Source organism: Podarcis filfolensis (genome assembly GCF_964270895.1).
Source record: "Podarcis filfolensis genome assembly, chromosome: Z".
In the NCBI taxonomy this organism is placed as follows: Eukaryota; Metazoa; Chordata; class Lepidosauria; order Squamata; family Lacertidae; genus Podarcis; species Podarcis filfolensis.
In genome coordinates this window covers 7,793,179-7,815,613 of record NC_139617.1, presented here as the reverse complement: position 1 = coordinate 7,815,613, position 22,435 = coordinate 7,793,179, and the positions used below count along the sequence as shown (strand labels likewise).

The window sequence follows — 22,435 nt, the reverse complement described above, 5'->3', positions numbered from 1 at the left end:
CCCATGCAGTTTTTTCTGAAGACTTAGGGAATCATAGAATTGTAGAGTTGAAAGGTACCCCAAGGTCGAACCCCCTGCAATGCAGGAATTTCAACTAGAGTATACGTGATAGATGGCCATCCAACCTCTGCTTAAAAACCTCTAATGAAGGGGAGTCCACTAAGACATAAACTCCATGTCTGGTTTGACTCACTGGTATAATTCTTCACACTCATTCAAAGCCCTTGATGAACAGCAAAATGTGATGAATAGCAAAATGTGATCCCCCCTGCTTTTTTTAAAAAAGTGTTTAATCAAGTAACATTTCACTTTTCCTAAAGTGACATCTGGCTGTAGTTGTTCATGTCCCAGGCACTGGACATCAAGACACAATTTGCAAGCTACAGTTACTTGTTTCTTTGAGTCTTTCAGAAGCAGAGACTTCTGCAGACAAGGAGATGAGCTCTGGTTTTAGGAAGTGCTGGAAAAAATGCCTTAAAAAAAAAGTTCCACATAATTCTTTCCACAACCAGCTGGCCATGTTCCACACCATCTGGGACTCTTTTTCAAGCCAACTGGCTTAAAAGACCATGTTAAAGGTCCTACTGGCCCATTAATGTGCTGAGATGCAGGTGATTCTCATCATTAAGGTTAGAGTTCTGTATCACCCTTCTCTACAGAAATATACTGCTATCTACAGAAATTATTTCCTACAAAAAGATTCACCTTTCCCTTTTGGGTAGATTTCCTCTTGTTTATTGTTTCCATTCTTTAGACTTGACTCCCCTTTCTTTATTCTCTTATCATCTCAGTGGCCCATAAAGCTCACTTTGCACTGAAGCAACTGGGTTCAATTTCTCAGTTTGAACTATTCCACATCAGTGACAAATGTCCGCATGAAAGGGTTTTAGCTGAATTTCTTCAATGGAGCTGAAGGACACTGTGACAACCAAAAGTGTCAGTGAATAAGAGACCATTCGCTTGGGGTAACCACATAAAACCAGTCCAAGACCCTTAAAAAGAGGCGTAAGACAAGGAGATAGCTAATCACCTAAGCTATCTACAGTCAACTTGGAAGATGTATTTAAAAAGCTGAGGTGGTTAGAAAAAGGAATCAATGGAAGATATTAAATCATATACAATATGCAGATGATATAGCCATAACAGTCGAAAGTAAAAAAATAATACTACAAGAAATGCTGGAAGAACAAAGTGAAAAATAAAAAAAGGTATGAAGATGAATCTAGCCAAGATTAAAATAATGTTTGAAGAAGAGAATGATATACTATTTTAAAACAAAAAACAAAGCACATTGAAGAAAACATTAATTTAGGATAAAAAAATCATATTGAGAGCAGAAAACCAAACAAAATAGGGAGGGAAATAAAACAATCCTGGGCAACCTTTGGAAAATGCAGCTTTAAGATGAAAAATAGAAATATTTCCTTAGACTTGAAAGCTAAAGTGTTTAACAGTAATAATAATAATAATTTATTACTTATACGCTGCTCATCTGGCCAGGCCTCTCCAGCCACTCTGGGTGGCTCCTAACAGAATATTAAAAACACAATAAAACATTAGACATTAAAAACTTCCCTAAACAGGGCTGCCTCCAGATGTCTTCTGAAAGTCAGAGAGTTGTTTATTTCTTTGACATCTGATGGGAGGGCATTCCACAGGGCGGGCGCCACTACCAAGAAGGCTCTTTGCCTGGTTCCCTGTAACCTCACTTCTCGCAGTGAGGGAACCACCAGAAGGCCCTCGAAGCTGGACCTCAGTGTCCGGCTGAACGATGGGGGTGGAGACACTCCTTCAGGTATACTGGGCCAATTACCTGTGCATATTACCTGTGATGTGTAATAGTGGAGAAAAACAGTCCATGGATTCAGCTAGATTGGTAAAGAAAAAGCAATTTATATGCGTTGTATATGCAATATAACATTGTGACACTGATGGCACTGTGGAACCCAATTTTTCTCTACCTGTTTCTCTGTTTAAATTTACAACGCGTTTAACTGAAACACTTCTTTGATGTGTCTAGATCCAGCCCATTACACAGAGAAGTATGAACACCTCCAGAATAACACCACATGCTCTGGAATGAGCAATGTTCCAAGAAAGAAAAACTAACAACTGGATGTAACAAAGATAGAAAGTTATGGTTGTAGTGGAAAAGGCCATGAAGTTAAAATGGACAAATGCAGGACTTGCAGCAAGAGGTGCTTCAGGTCAAAGGAATAAAACAGTGTCAGTATGGAGGCCCTACAATCTCAAAAGACCAAGGAGACAACCACCTGTGTGAAGGGTGGATAATCCAAAACTTGCAGCAGGTTTTATGTGGATGCAGGAAGCAAACAATGGATGTGAGATGTGGCAAAAGAAGCAGCAGAAACAGAATATAAACAGCTGTCTTGATGAAATTTCAGAGAATTTGGATAATTGAGTTTGGATAAGTGAGCATCATCAAGTCACAGGGTTTCTCTCATCATTGCCAAATTAAGATTAACATAAACTAGCAAAGCTTTGTGGACCAACAGGGACATTAGGAATGAGAGCAATGACAATCAGAAGTGAAGATCCAATTAATATGGACACTGAAATGATCAAAAGGTATCCTAATTTATGCTGTGAACTGCCCCGAGATCTACAAATGAAGGGTGGTATACAACTTTAATAATTTTTTTATTCATTTTATTCATTTTTATTTAAGGGACAGGGGTCATATCTCAACAGAAGAGCTAGGGATGTAAGGAGACAATGACTTCTGTCCCATTTTGTGTTCATTGCAATCAGCAGTGTTTCTGTGTTGCTACAGTTTGGAGTCTTACATTATTCAATTTGCTATGAACCATGGCTGGAATTAATGTAATTAATTACATAATTACTGTCCATGCATTTCAGTGGAAGGGAAACACCAAAAACAATGCAGAAAATAGCATAATTGTTTACATAATGCTTAGTGACTAAAAATAATGATGACAGAAAATAACAATGAATTCTGCCTCGAATTCACTTGTGTGATTTGCGCTCGTGACCTCGGACAATCATGCCTTCAGATCTAGGCTTATTCCGCCGAGAAGACTTGAAAGGTTTCGTCTTCCACATTATCTGTTTGTTATATGAACCCTAGGTGGTATTTGCCAAAGACTGTCATTGATGGAAAGGAAAAAAGGAATCTGTGCATTTCAATCCAGCTGAATTCTTCAGGGAATGCTTTTGGGTGATCATCAAAGCAGCAGAGACAGTCAAATGGGGAACATCCCTTGGTGATGAAAATCACAGGCAAGGAAGTCCCTTGGAGGATTTTCAGAAGAGGCTCTGCTACCCTGCTGATATGCTGTACATTTTCAACCATTCTCCCAAAAGACAGCTTTGGATAGTTATGACAGTAAAAGAGAGAGAGTTTCCCCCTTTGCTTCAGGAAGAATTGCTTTTCCGCATGAGGTGTATACCTTCTTAACCATCTAGGGATTGTGTGCCAGTTTGGAAGTGGTGGATTGTGTGCCAGTTCCATTGTTTTGCCTGGTGGTTACTGCTTCAGCACTATTTCCCTCGATGCCATTGCTTCCACCTGGATTAGCCTGACGAGTGATATGAACCAATCAGGGATCATCTAGCAAACATAATGATGATACACCATTTTGTGACAAGATGAGATCTTGCTATACGATGCGGGTGAGGACTTGAGATTACATGAATGGGAACATTTCCTTAAGTGGCAAATAGAAGAAGAAGAAGAAGAAGAAGAAGAAGAAGAAGAAGAAGAAGAAGAAGAAGCCGCCAAAACAACAGTGGGGCCGGGGGAGAGGGAAAATAAGCATTGGTGAAATGGTATGTGACAGAACAGTCTTTTTCAGCTAAGATCTTTATGCTAAGGAGCCTGCATAATTTATTAATGAGTAAGAAAACTGAGTACGTCCAGGGGAGGATGATTTTGGTAGGATCCAATCCAGAGTTTACTTGCATAGGCTTGTTTTCACAGAGATTCTTTCAGTATTGCTCATTATTGTTCTGCTAGTTTTATATTTTTTGGATTTTTTTATGGGTTCTAGCAAGAGTTCCGGATTCTGGGATATACATTCACAACAGCAATTAATGAGCAATGCACTTCCCTTTATATGACATTTATATTCCTGTGAAAGGTTTGAGGGGAGAGGGGAAAGTAAGATAAATCCAAAGAACCATCATCCTCAGTCTTTAATGAAAAGTGATAATAATAAAAACATTATTATTATTTTTAAAAACCTTGTAAAATTCAGCAAAGATACGGGGGGATAAATAAATAAATTATTTCAGGTGCCTTCTGGGAGTCTTATTTAAATTTAGTTTGTGGTGGGGTAGGTTTTTTTGTTTTAACTGGAAAAATAGAAAATATAAGCCCCTCCTTTCCTGACTGCAGAATTCCAAAAATATGCATCAGGGACAACAAAGGCTTCTGGCATGTCTGTGTATTCTGTAGATATCACTAGTAAACCCATTTCTGGGCTATACCTTTTCATACAGAAGAAAGGGTTTTCTGCATTCTGAGAGAAGGAACATTTATCTACGCAAGCCTTAGCCCCCAACACACAACCTGAAATGGCACAGCCCAGTCACAGGTTGAACACCTCAGCGAAAGCAGGGCCTCGACGGTCAACTCGCACGGCTGTCTTGCAGTGATATCATATTCAAGAAATCTCCATAGTGGGAACTGCCACTGAATTGTTTCAGTGCTAATTATTCTTGCTATTGTAACAACCCTTTGCAGACTAGGGTGCTTCAGCCACTGGGTGGATCTCATGCAGAAGAACCCAGTGGCAGCCCAGAGGACCCCCAATTGCCACGGATAATTAAACCAGTCAATGCGCTTCTGTGGAAGCATATTTTGCAGTGCATGAAACCAAGAGGATGCCCTCAGTGCTGCTGTCCTCTCTGAGGGACTAACGTGTGATTAATGTTTGGTGAAATTGCGGAGGGTGGGGAGCGCTGTTCCAAATGAAATGAATGTTGAATACAGCTTCAGTTGTTTGTTTACCTTGTAGGGTTCTCCAAAGAGGTTAAAGCCAGATGTAAAGAAGTCTTCATCCTGCTGGACCTCTTGATTTCTCCGTTCCCATTCTTTCCTCTTTAGTGCGTTCCGATCTTGTTCATAGTGACTAGAATTTTAAAAAGAGAGAGAAGCTGTTATTCTTCTTCGTACCAAGACATTGTTCTTACCAGTTTTAAGTGGAAAGCCTTGCCCAGACTCATAATACCCAGCTGCCAGTTATTCAGGTGGGCCACCGGATCCAGACTTTCCTATCTCCAGGACTGGAGGTCCCTGTACCAGCTGCAGAGGTTTGCACCAGGTTTTCAGTTTTACCGCAACTGTCTTTAAACTTGTTACAAAAACCCTGTTGTAAATACAAATCAACACGTTGCTCGTAAACAACTATCCCCCCCCCAGTTGTTTTTGCAGTTTGACTAGATTGCATTTAGTCATCACTGTAATGTTAGCTTAGTTTAGACCCAATTCTGGCAGATAGGGCTGGGTGATATCTGGTTTTCAGCATCGCGATATATCACCAGCTAAACATTGTGATATACTGATATATCACAATGTCTGATGTAAGAATGGAGCTATGTAGAGGCATTGGCTGGCTTCACAGTTTTTCTTACATTGTGATTTTTGCATGCCACACACAATACACATACCATGATTCTCCATATATTGCCAGGTCAAAAATTATGAAACTGATACAGACTTCAAACTAGTTTTGGACAATATATCAATGTCGCCAGCCCTATTGGCAGGTGTGAAAATCTAAATCAAAGCATAGAGTCAATATGGTGCTATAGTCAGACTTTCTTGCTTACATAAATTGTCTAATAAAACAATTCACAGGTAGAGAAAAAACAACAACACATTTCTGTCTGCTGTCCCCTGCAAAGGAATTTCCAGAAAGTTTACATTTCTAGAGGGGTAGGTTGCAGGTGAAGGGAAGATCTGAAACCTTGGAGAGCTGGTACCAGACTGAATAGACATTTCTGGGCTGGATGGGCTAACAATCCAAACTGGCATAAGGCAACTTCCTGAGCTGAACCCAGAGCCTTCTTCCTAGATAGGATGTACTTCACCACGTTTTCATAGGCAAAATACCATCATAACTACAGTAGTTTAAACTGTTCTATCTATCTATGGCAAGCAGGGCTACATGTGTAGGAGACATTTTAATAAGAGAAATTTATGCAACCAGAATATTGTAACAGGAGCTTTGTTTTAATTAAAAAAACACCACTTTTATTGCTGCTTTACGTGTTTAATTAAATCCCACCAATCTAATCCAGTCTGACATAAATCATTACTAAAAACATAATTATATAGTAAATAAGCAATATACCATTTACTATTTTCTAGTAGGTTAAAAAGTAGATTAATAAAAATCAAGCTCTATAATTGCTCAAATCAATGTACATAATTATAGTCTGTCCTTCTAGGTAGCACAGAGATGTAATAAATGGGATACATTGGCTGTTAGTTGTAAATCAGCACTTTAAAACAGAATGGTTGTGTTGACAAGTCTGAGAGAGATCCTTTGTTTAGGAAATAAAACAAATGAGAAACTTGATTTTAAGATTCCGGTTACTACACACCAAAAGCTTCTTGCTTTATCATTAAATGATTTGTGTGAATTGACTTTAAATTGCATATTGGCAGCCAAGTCCTAAACATTTGCACCAAAATATCTGCTTGAGCAAATCCATCAAAATGGACCTTAGTGGAATGTTTTAGGAACACAGGAAGCTGCCTTCTACTTAGCCAGATCAACCAGTATTGTCTGCACTGACTGGCAGCATGGTTTCAGGCAGGAGTCTTCTGCATGCCGATCACTGAGCTGTGAACTTTCAGGGCAGTGCACCTGAGAGCAGCAGACTTGCAAGGGGGACACAGGGGAGGCTGTATGATGCACACAGCTCTGTCCTCAAGCAATTTTTACTGCCTTAGGCTGCTGCCTCATTCTGCTTCATGGTGGGGCTGGTTCTGAGAAAGTGTAAGTGGAGTGGGTAAGTAGCTTGGAGGTACGTCTGGTTCCTTTGATGTCACCTGAGGCTCAGGTTGCCTCATTGGCATCGAGTGAGTGCCTTCCATTAGCTTCAACTGGTGGCCCAACTGTGTCCCTATCTCGACAGAGATAGCCTAATTTGTGTTGTCTACCTCAAAGTTAGAACCTCTCAGATGGGCACCATTGCCATTATAGGTGTTCGTGGTGTATTCTGGAACCTCTTTTTTTCTAGAAAAATAGAACTGAATATAACCTAGATGTTACCAGACCACAGACAACAGAAATTAGGCCATCCCTGTCCTGATAGGGACACAGTTGGGCCACCAGTCGAAGCTGATGGCACTCCTCGCCCATGATTCACCCATGAATACAGCAGTTAAGAACCGGTATACTGGCCCAAATTCTGTTTTCTGTTTCAACGGAATTCCAAATGGATTATATTTGGAACCAGTTAACACAAAAATGAGCTCAAAGCTTCCACTGTATTCCATTAGGTTTCCAGAAGTGGCTTTTATGTCATGTGAAAACCCAAATATAACACAGAAATTAACAGTTAGGGGAATGTCGGTGAAACAGAATAAGCTCTCATGTGAATGAAGCCATCATCAGAAGGAAAAGCCATTTGGGTCTATACTTCCATGTTAAATAACATGACCAGTTTGCCAATGGAATGTGGCCATGTGGGTTGGTGGAGGATTAAGACCTTAACTCACCCTCACAACTTACTACCTGTCAAGTCCAGCTGCCATACTTCATGCTCAACTGCAACTCCCTTTTACTTTTTGCTTATGGGTTTGGAACCTGCTAAGAAGATGACAGAACATCCATGGGGTGCATTTGGTCCAGATGTTCTAGCTGCTGGCCCCTCATTTACAACTTTTAGTCTGATGCCCAACACATTTCTTTATCTTTCATCTGAATGAGTCAAAACTGATGGGTTGAACTTACTGGGTAAAGCTCTTTCTCCTTGTGCCTTTCAAGAAACAGTAGGCACCTCCTACCCATTTTGCTCCTGTCTACTTTGAGTCAAGCCCAAGGACACCACAAAGTGCTCTTCTTGAGACACTGCAGGAGTCACATAGTTCAAAATACACTGAAGTGGGTGAGAGCAGAGATGGTGAACCTGCTTCTTAATGTGGATTACAGCACCTTTGAGAACTTTTACTGCTATGTATTCTCAGATCAATGAGCTGAGGTTGAGATTCCAACTATACATTCACTGTGATGTCACAAAGCACATGGCATAGCTGAAATCCAACAGTGTTGTGCTTCTGTGTGTCTCTGTGTGGGGGTGCTGTCAAGTCCCACTGTCATAAAGTCACAACATGCTTTGCAGCCAGTGATTTTGGCTTCCCATTCCAACTATTTTGGAGAAGGATGAACTACATTGCAATTATGTTCTCTGATGCTGCGCTACTTGTTAAGAGTAGAAGTCACACACAGGAGCAGGTAGTTACATATCTGAACCCATTCACAATGTGCTCTCAAGCCTTATAATGCACAGTCACTTCAGATCTGTTTGATAGAAGATGGTGGGTTCTGAACCCCAGACCACACTGCTGCCACAGATAACACTCACAGTCAAAAACAGGTATTTTCTCCCCCTCTGCTGTTTCTATTACTTTCCATCTGCACTATAGAGTGGTGCCCCGCAAGACGAATGCCTCGTAAGACGAAAAACTCGCTAGACGAAAGAGTTTTTTGTTTTTTGAGGTGCTTCGCAAGACGAATTTCCCCATGGGCTTGCTTCGCAAGACGAAAACGTCTTGAAAATTTGTTTCCTTTCCGTAAAAACGTTAATACCCAGGGTGCATTGCTTGAAGAGGTGCAGTTGTGACTTGAACTTCAAGGAGCAACACATAGCACGCGGTGTGGTAGCCTTTTTTGAGGTTTTTGAGGACTTTGGTGCTTTTTGAAGCTTTTCCAAAACTTCTTTTGCATCCATTTGGTAAGTTAAACTTTTAAAACTTTTTTGGGGTTTTTTGGATTTTGGGTTGGGGTGTTTGGAATTCAAGGACTTGGTGTTGGGGAGAGGTTTGCAAGAATCTGGGAGCTTGTGTGGTTTTTTTCTGCATTTTTATGATTTTTTGTGACCATTGGGCCATGTGGTTTTTTTAAAAAAAAAATTCTGGGTTTGAATTTCTGTGTGGTGGCTGGCTGGGGGAACAGTTGGGGAGGGGTTTGAAAGAATCTGGGAGCTTGTGTGGTTTTTTCCTGCATTTTTATGATTTTCTGTGACCATTGGGCCATGTGGTTTTTTTTAAAAAAAATTCTGGATTTGAATTTCTGTGTGGTGGCTGGCTGGGGGAACAGTTGAGGAGGGGTTTGAAAGAATCTGGGAGCTTGTGTGGTTTTTTTCTGCATTTTTATGATTTTCTGTGACCATTGGGCCATGTTGTTGTTTTTTTTAAAATTTCTGGATTTGAATTTCTGTGAGGTGGCTGGCTGGGGGAAAAGTTGGGGAGGGGTTTGCAACAGTTGGGGAGGGGCTGGGGGAACAGTTGGGGAGGGGTTTGCAATTTCTGTGTGGTGGCTGGGTGGCTGGGGGAACAGTTGAGGTTTTTGAAGACTTTGGTGATTTTTAAAGCTTTTCCAAAACTTCTTTTGCAGCCATTTGAGGATTTTGAAGACTTTGGTGATTTGCAGGCATTTCGTAAGTTAAACTTCTAAAACTTTTTTGGGGGTTTTTGGAATTCAAGGACTTGGCTCTGGGTTTGATTTTCTGTGTGGTGGGTGGCTGGGTGCTTTTGAATTTTTTGGAAGTGGAGCACTGTTTGGTTTTTTTTCTGAGTTTACGAAGGTAGGAGCTGTGCTGCCATGGGACCCAAGAAGACTGCTGCTGCAGAGGCCGGCGAGAGGAAGAAGGAGAAGGTGATGCTGGAAATGAAGAAGGAGATCATCTGGAAGCACGATGGTGGAATGCGTGTGACAGACCTCGCCAGGGAGTACGGCAGGAATCCATCGACCATCGGGACCATCCTGAAGATGAGGGAGAAGATCCTTGCGACGGATGCAGCCAAGGGAGTCACCAGGATCATGAAGAACCGCCCAGCTGTTCTGGAGGAGGTCGAGAAGTTGCTGCTCATCTGGTTAGAAGAGAAGCAGCGTGCAGGGGACACAGTGACTGAGGCCGTCATTTGTGAGAAGGCCAAGGCCTTGCACGCAGACCTCGTCCGGGAACAGCCAGGAACCTCAGGCGAGCCAGAAGTCTTCAAGGCAAGCAGAGGTTGGTTTGACTGGTTCAAGACAGGATCTGGAATCCACAGCGTGGTCAGGCATGGAGAGGCTGCCAGTTCTGATGTTCCTGCGGCTGAAGACTTTGCAGCGGAGTTCCTGGAGGCTGTGAAGACGGAGGGCTACGTTCCACAGCAGGTCTTCAACTGCGACGAGACCGGGCTGTTTTGGAAGAGGATGCCCAAAAGGACTTTCATCACACAGGAGGAGGCCAAGTTGCCTGGCCACAAGCCCATGAAGGACCCTGCTCTTCTGTGCCAACGCAAGCGGCGACCTGAAGATCAAGCCCCTGCTGGTGTACCACTCAGAGAACCCACGGGCCTTCAAGAAACACAAGGTCGACAAGGAGCAGCTGAGTGTCATGTGGCGATCCAACAGCAAGGCTTGGGTCACACGTGTGCTGTTTGTGGACTGGGTCAATCTTGCTTTTGGCCCTGCTGTCAAACAGTACCTGCAGGACAACGACCTGCCGCTGAAGGCTTTGCTTCTGATGGACAATGCTCCTGCTCATCCTAAAGGCCTTGAGGAGGACTTGTTGGAGGAGTTCAGCTTCATCAGCATCATGTTCCTGCCGCCTAACACCACGCCACTGCTCCAGCCGATGGATCAGCAGGTCATCGCCAATTTCAAAAAACTCTGCACCAAGGAGCTTTTCAGGCAATGCTTTGAGGTGACTGATTGCACCACCGTCACCCTGCAGGAATTCTGGAAGGACCACTTCGACATCGTCACCTGCTTGAAGATGATCACCACGGCCTGGGACGGGATCAGCCAGAGAAATTTGAATTGCGCTTGGCGCAGCCTGTGGCCGGACTGTGTGGCACCAAGTGACTCTGATGCACCAGAGTCAACAGTGGTGCAGGACATTGTTGCCTTGGGGAGGACCATGGGACTGGAGGTCACAGAGGAGGACGTCAGCGAGCTGGTGGAGGAGCACGACCACGAGCTGACCACCCAGGAGCTGGTCGAACTGCAGGCAGAGGCTGCGCAGGAGCAGGCCTCGCTGGAAGAGGAGGAAGCAACTGAGGAACGGCTGTCCTCCAAAGAACTGAGGGACATTTGCCAGAAGTGGAAGGATGTGCAGGCTTTTGCACAGCGGCACCACCCTGACAAGCACGTGGTATATGACCTTGCAAACACTTTTGATACGAGGGTCATGTCGCCTTTCAGGGAGGTGCTGAAAAGGCGGATGAAGCAGCAGACCATGGACAGGTTCTTCAGCAAGAAGCAAAGAGTGGAAGAGGAACCTTCTTCGAGTGGTCCCCCAGAGTCTTAGAAAATGTACTGTTCACTTTGTTGATTTTTAAATGTTTTTCAGTCATGTTTAGAAACTTAATTTATTGTTCCTTCAATTTTTGAACTGCTCTTTACAGTATGTGTGACTTTAAAGAGCAGTTAATAAACTCTTGTTGTACCAAATTTGGCTTTGTTTGGACTTTTTTTGACCATAGGAACGCATTAATTGAATTTCAATGCATTCCTATGGGGTTTCGTGCTTTGCAAGACGAAAAATTCGCTAGACGAAAAAACTCGCAGAGCGAATTAATTTCGTCTTGCGAGGCACCACTGTACATTTAAAGCAGAATCGTATCCCTTTAAGCAGTCACAGATTCCCTCAAGGAATCATGAGCAGTGTAGTTTGTAAAGGATACTGGGAGTTGTTAGGAGACCCCTATACCCTTCACGGCACTACAATTTCCCAAAGTGTCCTGGGAAGAGGAACAGATTTCTTAAACCACTCTGTGAATAGTAGCCTCCTAACAACTCTCAGCACCCTTAACAAACTACACCTCCCAGTATTAGCCTGTAGTAGCTCTGCCTCCATAGTTGGTGGCAGAAATGCTTCTGAATACCAGCTGCTGTAAACCGCAGGAGGGGAGAGTGCTCTTGGGCTTGGGTCTTGCTTAAGGGTTTTCCACAGGGATCTGGGTAGCCACGGTAAGAACAGGGGGAAGCCATGACTGTTTAAAGTGGTATGATGCAGCTTTAATTGTATAGTGCAAATTGTGTTATATATGTGTGTGTTTGCGTGCCTGTGTGTGCAGTATGCTGAGCAAGTACTGGCGGGACCCTTGGAAGGGTATCCCGCTATGTTTTACCCACTGAAATTAAGGAATCTAAGTTAGTCGTGGTCATTAATTTCAGTGGATCTACTCTGAGTAAGACTAACACTGGATACAACCCCAAGTATCTCGGGATGAATGGATAGATCTTAATCTTTCTTCACCTGTGCGTGTAAGTTGTAGCCTACTTAATTTATCTCATGCAAGAGCCACTGAGAACTCACCCTACCCCTAATTGCAAAGGCCTAACTTAAGTTCTACTGCTTGGTTTGATCTTATGCAAATATACATATATACATAGGCACACCACCCACTCTCGCATATAAAAATTCACCTTCCAGACATGGTCACACATATACATGGTAAAGAACAATATATTCCCACATCTCTACTGGGAATGAATTTAATCTCCATTCTAGCTTTTCTGTGCCAGGAAGATAACCCAATATCGATGTTTGCCTATTCAGCTCAGCATGCCAATGTACTGAAAGATTCACACAGTGTGACATAATGAGGAATGAGCTGTGCTGTGATGGGGCTTTTGCAGGGTATAAAGTCACTGATTCCTCACTGAAGCCACAATTACTAATTTGAAGCGCTGTCTAATTAAAACCACAGCTATGTATTTAGCCTCTTCTTATACCTACTACAGTTTTATAATTACAGAGACCTCTTTATCTACTCAATTAAAGTTCTCCGGATGCAGGCAGGTTGTGTTTGAACCCAAACACCCAAAAGGGGACAGAGGCGTCCCATGTAACCATCTCCTTGATGATTCCTTAGCTTTGCATTCTTGTTTTCACATGGAAAGAAAACAGAATAAATGAAGCCACAATAAATGTACTGGGAATATCAGGAGAGATACCCACGCAGTGAAAGTTGCTCCCAGTACCCGTAGCAACACAGAAGCCAAGATACTTTATTGTTGCAGAAGATAAGGCTCAGCAAAACAGTAGGCTTTTGCAAATATAGATAGATAGAAATACAAAGTATTTCTCATGCTCTAAACAAGTTCAGAGAATTAATAGATAACACCATACAAGTAACACAGACTAACAGACTAACTGCAGACTCACAGACTAAGAAACACTGAGCTGACTGCTCAGATATCACAGATATAGTCACCGCACTGGGCTATTATCATAGTAACTGGCTTGGCTGATCTTGCACCTTCGATTAGCTCATACACAGTGTGATTTACACTCATGAAGGAAATTAACTTCTCATGTCCAGTTAATCCAACAAAATGTTCAGAGTGAAATCTGGGGAAAATACAATTGCTTTCCCTGACTTCTTCTGCTTCTTCCTTCCTGAATTTGCCATGTGGGTGATCCTACCCAACCAGGAATCACATAGTAATACTACATAGTACTGCATTGTCATGTGATGACATGATAACGTATCAGAAAATAAAACAATTGCTTAATCAGTTTTGACTACATTATGACGTCACTGAGGGCAAGTGAAAGCAATGGAAAGTCTTCATTATGATAAAGATGGGGGGGATTGCTGAGTTAAAGCAGGTGTTTTCGGCATGGCTGAAAACTGTTATGAGGAATAGTGACTAGCATCAGTTCAGTCCTGTTTAGGTTTGTTTGCATGCTACTGTCTTTACGTTGGCTTTAGTCCACTCACATGATCTGCTATCCTAAAATAAACTCAGATTTGTTTACCTATTACAGGGCTCGGGTAGGAAGAAGATGAATTTTCCTCCAAAAGAAAATTCCAATACTCTTTACTCATGTCTTGTTCATCTCTAGATACATGATCCTGGTATGCAGACATGGGTGGGGTGCCAAATTAAGGATTCTATAAGGACATCTACTGATTCATGACTGGCCTGAGATAGTTGCGGTGGGATGACAGGATGCGAGAGGCTGATTCCTTGACCCTCTCATGTTAACAATCCAGAGATAACTTCCTCTGAAATAAGTTTAAGTTTTTCCTTTGTATGAAGCTACCTTGAAAGCTGCAGTGGTTCTCATAAGGAGACAGTTCAAATGTGCTGTTTTAAGGTCCACTGTACAGCATTTGATTTGCATGCAGAAGTTTCAAGCTTCACTCTCTGAAATCTCTCCATGAAGGGCTGAGAAAGAATCTTCCCTACAACCCTGTATTGCTGCTGCCACTCAGTGTAGTGAATACTGATAGGGTTGCCAGATATCCAGGTTTGCCTTGGCCCCTCCAGGTTGCAGATGGAGGGTTTGAATCTCCAGGTGGGCAAAAGCACTTTAAAAAAATCATCAATCATTAGAGGCCATTCAAATCAGAGAATAATTAAAGAGTGGGATGGAGTGAAGGAATACATGAAAAAATATGGTTCCGGAACTGGAATATTAATAGATAATGTGTCAAAAGTGCAGGGGTAAGCAAGGAAATAATAAAAGAATCAAATGAATAATTATTATACCACAACAACACAACAAGATGGAAGAAGTAAAAAAAAAATTGAGATGGGGGGTTTAGGGGAATTTATAAAAAATTCTAATATAATATTTCTAATTGTGTTGCATTTATATATAGCAAAGGGAAGTCTATAGCAATTAGGTATATTTTAATTTAGTCAACTATGTAATAGGCTTAAGTTACAAAATGAATATGGATTTTGATTTTGATGTTTGTAATTCTTTTTCGGTTTTGGAATAAAGTTTTTTTTTAAAAAATAAAAAAATAAAAACTTTTAAAAAGAATTTTTAAAAAAGAAAACCATAATCTGTGTGCAGCTTGCAAGCTTCAGCCTGGCAGGAGCAAATTATTGCATAGGTTTTCGTGGTGGTGAGGCTCTGTACTCCTTTACTTTCTCTATCCACCTCAATCTCTGCAGTGGAGATGCAGAGTCCAGACTAGAGGAGGTATTTATTTCCATCTGAAGTGAAATGGAGACTAGATGGATTATTTCAGTGGAAAGTAGGTGGAGTGGGGGCTGGCTCAGAGGCAGAAGAAAAGAAAACATCAGATCAGGAAATTCACACTGCCATTTCAGTTATTTCCCCCACCCCTTCTGTCTCTGAGGCAGCCCCTTCCCCTGACATAATCCAATTGGGAACCCTAAACATGGGCATAATAAATCACTTTGGATATGTAAAAGAATAGAGTGATGCAGGGGAGGGAATATATTTTAGGAAAAAAATAGTTTTCCAACCTAAAATCTGGATTGAAGACAGCTATACTGATTCACAAAAGGGTGTTTTTTTGCTAGTCCAGTGGTATTTTTGACCACCACCCCTGACACTACTGAGATCTTAAACAAAGAGTAGGCTGTGACCATGTGTAAAGTAGGTATTTGGAAAGGTCTGCTCTTGGTGTGAAAATAGAATCCTTACATTTTTTACATGGGCTAACTACAACTTCCATCATGAATGCAAAACTTCCACTGCACCTGGGAACACCTTTAGCTAAGATTTCTATCTTAATGTCCAAGAAGTGACATATCTGCTCATTTGTCAGACTTCCTGTGTTTAACTTGAATGAAAGGTTGGAAATGGAAAAGTGGGGAGGGAGAACATAACGCAGTATCCTGCATAATGGCTGGCTGGCTATTTGCCCCATGCGTTTTGTTGCAGGACCTACTGGATTTAGTATAAAAGCAAGCTTGTGAGCAGTCCAGGACCATTATTAATCAGTAACAGGTTTAAAACAAATTTCCAGAGGGACAGCTGTGTTAGTTAGGTTGCAGCAAAAGCAACAAAGAGTCTTGTGACACCTTAATGAAGACTAAACAATTTTGAGACAAACACACTTAAAGACTTTTTAAAAAGACTAATAAATTTAAAACAGCTATCTCCTCAGGAAACTTTCGCTCCTGCTGGCTCCAATTCTACTGTTTAATAACATCACCACTTAACAGACAGTTGAATCAGATTAATCACAGTACAGCATGTTCATTAAGAAAATGGTATGCAACGCACATATTTTGTCTATACACATTTTCGCATCATTTCCGATTTTGCCAGAATGACTACCTCATTCAAACAAATATTTATCACTGTGCTTCAAAATCAATCTTTTGTCTATTAAATATAGATGGTTCTATCTTTGATGTTCAACAGTTACATGCCAAAGCCCTCAAGATGACCATTTTTTTTTATTTACACAGAGTGCTAAATCTGTCCAAGATTTGCATAATGTAATGTGACAAATAACAGCACACTCGATAGAAAAATAAGAGATTAAAGTATATCTACGAAAACACCCACTGCAGGACCCAAAGGCAGTTTATTGAAATTTTAGTTGTAGGGTTGAAATCAGGATCTCCCTTTGCATCTTCCTTTCTCTTGTCTGAAGCCTATCAAATCACCCCCAAGCACCCACCCGGCACACACACACATTGTCAAAATCGTGCAACGTCAATCGTGTCTCAGTGTCAGTTTGGAACAAAATTCTGGTGCAGTCTCTGGAGGAAATAAATGTCAAGATCAGATGGTGTTCCTAGTCCCTCGTGCAAACCTTGGGCATGCAGTCTTTCAATGCAGGCCATAGGGAACATAGCAAGCTGCCTCATACTGAGTCAGACCATTGGTCCATCTAGCTCAATATTGTCTACACTGCTGGCAGCAGCAATCCAGGATTTCGTACAGGAGTCTCTTTTAGCCCTACCTGGAGATGCCAGGAACTGAACCTGGGACCATTTGCCTGCCAGGCACATGCTCTGCTATTGAGCGATGACATCTCCCCTAAGGGGGCCTCAGAGAATGGTCCAAGGGCAAACAATGCTTTTAGGTTTCAAGAAATTAAGCAGGCGTTTGCTCGAGAGCACCATGAAAGAAACTGGATCAACTTCATCAGGTTTTATGTGAATTAATTAAGCTAAATAGTTTTAATTTGATTTCAAATAAAAATGCAATTGTTACTGCTTTGAATCTTACTGTGTTATTATCTTCCTCAAGTGGCTCAAGTCAACTGCTATTTTCAATAATGCTATTTATAGGGTAGGGTAAGGGTAACTGGGAATGAGTTTAGGGAACCAAGGGAGCACACCAGCCTGAAACATTTGGGAACCACTGGTCTGAAAGAAATAGCAACAATAGCTTTGCACAAAGAGGGCAGTTTGTGTGGCAACGTACACTTCTATTCCCCAGGCAAGTAGTTCCCAAACTCTCTTCCCATCCCCTCCATGGGCTATTTGAAAATTGTTAAGGGTCCTGACGGAACACCAGATATTTTTGTTTTCCTGCCTGCTATAGTGATTGCCATGCATTGTGCTAGCTGCTGCATGGTTTTTGCATTACAAATTTAATTCCAACAATTTGTGTTATTGGAATGCTCTAGTTGAGATTGTTGCATTGTAGGGGATTGGACTAATGATGCTTAGGAACCCTTCCAACTCTATGATTCTATTAAATTGTAATACAATAAAATATGTGCTTCTGACGCCTAATCCTCTTTCCACTCCTTTCAAGTCACTCCCCCCTGCCATTTCTGATCTGTCCCAGAACAGCCACTGCCCCTGTTCCTCTCAGACCACCTGAATTACCGGTAAGCTCATGAACTACAGTAAGGAGACTCTTGACCTAGACCACTATGTGGAGAATAAATTGCCCAACCCCCCAGAACAGAAACTAATTGCACTTCCCTTAAAAGGGCTCTCTTCACTTTTGCTAGTTGTACCATACCTTTCTGTTCCAAGACTTTCTGCATGCACAGTTGTTAGCCAGTAACTGTAAGTTAACTGTAGCTTAATTTTACACTGTTCCTGTTCTATACAACTGATTTGCGTTATTTTTATGGACTTTATGGATTTTTATGTACTCACTTGCAAACCCCCCTGTGACTTGGACAAAGGGTAGCATATTCATCATCTAAATAAATAAATATGCTAAAATGTCTCATGGAGTAGATGTAATAACTCACTGGTCCCCACTACATCCAAAGCCACACGGCATCTCACATAGACTGCTCATTTCTCCCCATTAAGCATCACTTTGTTTTACGTTGTTGTTGTTGTTTTAAATGAAATGGTTCATTTCATCCATCCCCAGGTGGTTATTGTTTTCAGGAGATTTCAGTCTCATAACAAAATACGGGGTTGAGATGGAGAACTGCAGGTATGAGAAAAGCTACCATTATTAGCAACAACAGCAACAAAAATCCATTTTGTCCATCTTCTCGAAAGCTGGCAAATGCAGAACTGAAGCTGAAATTCCATCCTCTTTCCTCCCCCACAAGGTATTCAGATTCTCCTTAGAGTCACAGCAGGGTACCTATCTAACACAGCCTCCTAATCCACATCCTTTATCCTGGATGTAATTTAACTGGTGCCAAGACTCCCTAATGAATTTCACACATGTGTACTTAAATTTGTTACAGCTTACCAGTTCAGTATGATAAGCAATAACTGGAATGCTGGATTTCATGTTTTCTCCTGCCAAGTATATAGCGGGCCCTACTAATGTCAGAGTATCGATACAGATTCATTAATTTTTGTTAATTTTCAGGTCCAGCTACATATAGAATGTTGGGGAATGGGTCTCTCTTGTAATTAGCGCAATGTGCAAAAAATAAATAAATAGTGTTTTTACTGTTAACTGTTGTATTTCTCAAATTCAGCATACTAGAAAGAAAATATAAGCTGACAAGGTAGGTTTGTAACAGCATGCCGAAGACATCCTGAATATGCATTGTTAACACAGCACCCACCATGGTGTGTTATGTACATGTGCCATTGTTCAAGAGATTAATGGGTCTTCTTAATTCTCAAACACATCTAGATGAGTGTCTCCCAAGCACTTTTTTTTAGTAAACGAGAACAAGATGAAAAAGCAATGGATAATTGAAAAGAACATCAATCTATTCTTGCATCACTAACATGCCCTACAACCTATGTGCAAAGATTTCCAGGAAAGTACATCTCACAGAAAATTATGCATCTTACCACCAGTTGTTTCCCTGCTTAATAAATGAGTCTTAATTTCGCTGTTGCTGTTTTTCTTCCCCTTGCACAACACTGTTCAACCAACATATGTTCACTGGGACCATTCTGATTGCAAAGTGAATGGACTCTGATTTACACAACCATTTGCCACCTTCTTTGAGATTTTTTTTTCTGGCTCCCAGGGCTGACATCAATGCGGCATAACTGCCTAAGCACTTTATTTCACACCAGTTTTTGATCTTTCAAACTGTTAACTAATCATTTTGAGAAACAGTATGCTGTTAAACAGGAAACAATCTAATTCTTATCAGCAGCCAAGATGTATACACTTACTATTCTATGAATATATCTCTGTTGCCAAATGTGATCTCACACCTAGAAATATGGGAAGGTGCCTACTGTTGGCCTCACTTTCCACCCCAAAGGTGATTGCCCGTCACTGGGAAGTATCCAATTTACTTAAGTCCATTGATTTCAATGGGTCTGCTCTGCGTATGGCTAACTTTGGACTGGGACGCAATGCCATTTACTGCTAGCCATAAGAAGAGCCTGATAAATCATGCCAATGGCTCATCTAGTTCAGCATCCTGTTCTCACAGTGCCCAACCAGATGCCTGTGGGAAACCCTCAAGCTGAACCCTTGAGAGTGCAAAAGCACCCACTTCTCATGTGGTTTCAGCAGCTAGTATTCAGAAGCACTGCTGCCTCCAACCATGGAGGCAGAGCATAGTCGTCATGGCTAGTAGCCTTCAATAGCCTTATCCTCCATGAACCTGTCCAATTCTCTTTTAAATACATCCAAGTTGATGGCCAACATTGCTCCCTGGGGAGAGTGAGTTCCATAGTTTTACGGTGCACTGCATGAAGAAGCCCATTCCTTTGTCTCTCCAGAGTCTTCCAACACTCAGAGTCATTAGGTTTCCATTGGTGGGGAGGGATAAAAGCTGTTTTCCGTGGACCTTCTCCACACCATGCATAACGTTATAAACTTCTATTATATCACCTCTTACTCACATTTTCTCTATACTAAAAATCCCCAAGCACTCACAAGGGAGATGCTTCACCTCCTTGATCATTTTGGTTTTGTTGCATCAAAATGGTTAGAGCTGTTGAACCTCTCTTTGAAATCCAAGAGGCTTTCAAGTGCTTAACTTTGGCTAGATTGTGTCCTAACTGAATGACTCCAACAGAGGAATCTGCAATGTCAGACAAGTAGGCATTTTATTGCACAGTGCTTCTATCACTCTGTCTATTTACTAACAAGTTACCTTCTCCACTTGGGAGGACTCACTTATGCAGTGTAATGGTACTTTGCCCAAGCTTTATCAACAATGCAAACTCTTCCAAGGTAAAGTCTAACAGTTTAATAAGATTACTCCTTCTTTTGCTCATCAATTATAGATTAAAGGAGCAATGCACTTATTGCCTTTGTAAGCTGCAGATGGATTCCCATTGATCCACAGGCCCCCAATACCGAGACAAACAGCTCTAGGAGTTCCAATATAAATTAATGCATTGGTTATGCAAGAATCTTCTGGGTGAGATTAATTACTTCTCAATAAATTAATTCTATCTCTGTTGAAGCCTTCCTTAATTGCTTCCACTTAGTATAGTAGCATCTGCTATATAAAAATAAACAATTTGTTGATAAGAATGCAAGATGCCTTGCATTCCAAATTGCAAAAGTATATCTTACCTCTTTCAACACCTCCTTGGAACTGGGAAGCCACAGCTCCCCTGTGTGAGAAAGGGGGGGGGGCAGGAATGTCTGAATAGCAACCACCTGTCCGCTGTTCAATTCTTCCAGGTGGGACTCCTGGGCATTTGTTGCTGTTGTTTCCTCCTTAACAATGCTCTTGCAGTACTTAGAAGCTTCCAGCAATACCTGCTGCATGTCTACACCCAGCTGAACTGGGTGATCAATCTGAACTGGTAGAAAAAGAGCAAGGGCAAAGATGGCAAAGAGAGATATGTAGGGGTGGGGTAACAACTCTACTTTATCAAAGGGGGCAGTACAACATGGTGGTGGTTGCTGCCATATTCTCCCCCTGTTCAAATAGACTGGAAAGTCTTGGCAACAGTCTTGGCAGTAGTCCACCTGGGTTGAAAATGCTACTGGTCAATGACAGGTGGCAAAACAGCAGCTATCCAGGACTTGATTCTGGATGACGCTGGGGATGGTGGTGGTGGTGGTAAAACTCTCTCAGCTTTGCCCTTTGTGGTTCTCTGTACAGCAGTATGCAAGGTCTGGGGTGTGGAATTGCAGTGGTCTACCATGATTGCATTCCTCTCACCAGGTACCTTTTCCTGCACTCTGCTGAGTTTCTGTGTGTGTATATGAAGATGGCCAGGACGAGTACAGATCCTGTTGGTGCACCACACACCGCACTGCTCAAGAATCTCCCTTCCTGAGCTAACTAGGGTAGTCTTGGGGTTGGTGCTAGAGCCCCCTACCTTGTTGAGGTGAGGAACTTTAACATTCACACTGAGGCTCTCCTGTCAGGATTGGCTCATGATTTGATGTCTGCCATGAAAACCATGAGTCAGCCCCAAGCAAATTCTGGACCTGTCCCTGCTGCAGGACACATTCTGGACTTGGTATGATAAGCACAGGGGGTAAAATGGACAAACAAAACATGGTTAGGCAAGGTTGTTGGGTTCAGGCATAACACCAAACCCTAGGTTGCCAAACAATAACTTGTAATCAAGCAACAAACCATAGCTTCACGCTGAGCTTGGTTGGCAGAAAAGAAAGTTTGGTTAATCTCCTGAGCTGGGGTGGTGCATTCAAACAAACTAATGTCAGGCTTATTAAGATGTGTGACACAGGCACCGGTAGGGTTACTATATTTCAAAAAGTGAAAATCCAGACAGAAAAGTTGTTGAGCATTAAAACAAAAAAAGGGGGGGGACTTTTCTTGGACGTTTTTGAGCTATTTCTGAGGGAAATCGACAAAAACAACACTACTGACATGGGCTACCATACATCTAGAAAATATGGCAACCCTAGGCACCGGGTTTCCACACAACATTTTTTAGGGGGGAGTCACACGTGTGATGCCATGTGCATGACATTTACACGTGACATCACGCAGCGGTGGGAGGCTGTGGGGAGGCCTGATGGGGCCTACTGCAGCCACAGGTAGGCCCACTCGGGCCTGCCACATCAAGGCCTGATGAGGCCCGGCCTCACAAGATTGGGGGAGCTCAGTCTCATCCCAATATATGGGGGGAGGGGGTAGCCCCATAGAGTTGGCACCTATGGT

General features: G+C 42.0%; 2 protein-coding genes across 13 annotated transcripts in view; one reads left to right on the top strand and one right to left on the bottom strand.

The window, feature by feature from the left end:
• AFF2 (ALF transcription elongation factor 2) overlaps window positions 1–22,435 on the bottom strand; it is a 386,246-nt gene that overhangs the window by 275,564 nt on the left and 88,247 nt on the right. For 7 of the 12 annotated variants that reach the window (XM_083595537.1, XM_083595543.1, XM_083595532.1 and 4 more), the window contains exon 2: window positions 4,994–5,114. In XM_083595537.1, the coding sequence (XP_083451663.1) occupies window positions 4,994–5,114 (121 nt within the window). Of the gene's footprint in view, window positions 1–4,993; window positions 5,115–7,949; window positions 8,184–22,435 lie in introns of those variants that run through there. The other 5 variants (XM_083595534.1, XM_083595535.1, XM_083595541.1 and 2 more) reach the window with 3 other exon arrangements.
• Window positions 9,720–11,716, top strand: LOC310754110 (putative CENPB DNA-binding domain-containing protein 1). The gene is made up of 2 exons (XM_083595668.1): window positions 9,720–10,301; window positions 11,218–11,716. Exons 1-2 carry the CDS (start codon window positions 9,819–9,821, stop codon window positions 11,509–11,511), a joined length of 777 nt encoding a protein of 258 aa, XP_083451794.1. The 5' UTR covers window positions 9,720–9,818; the 3' UTR covers window positions 11,512–11,716.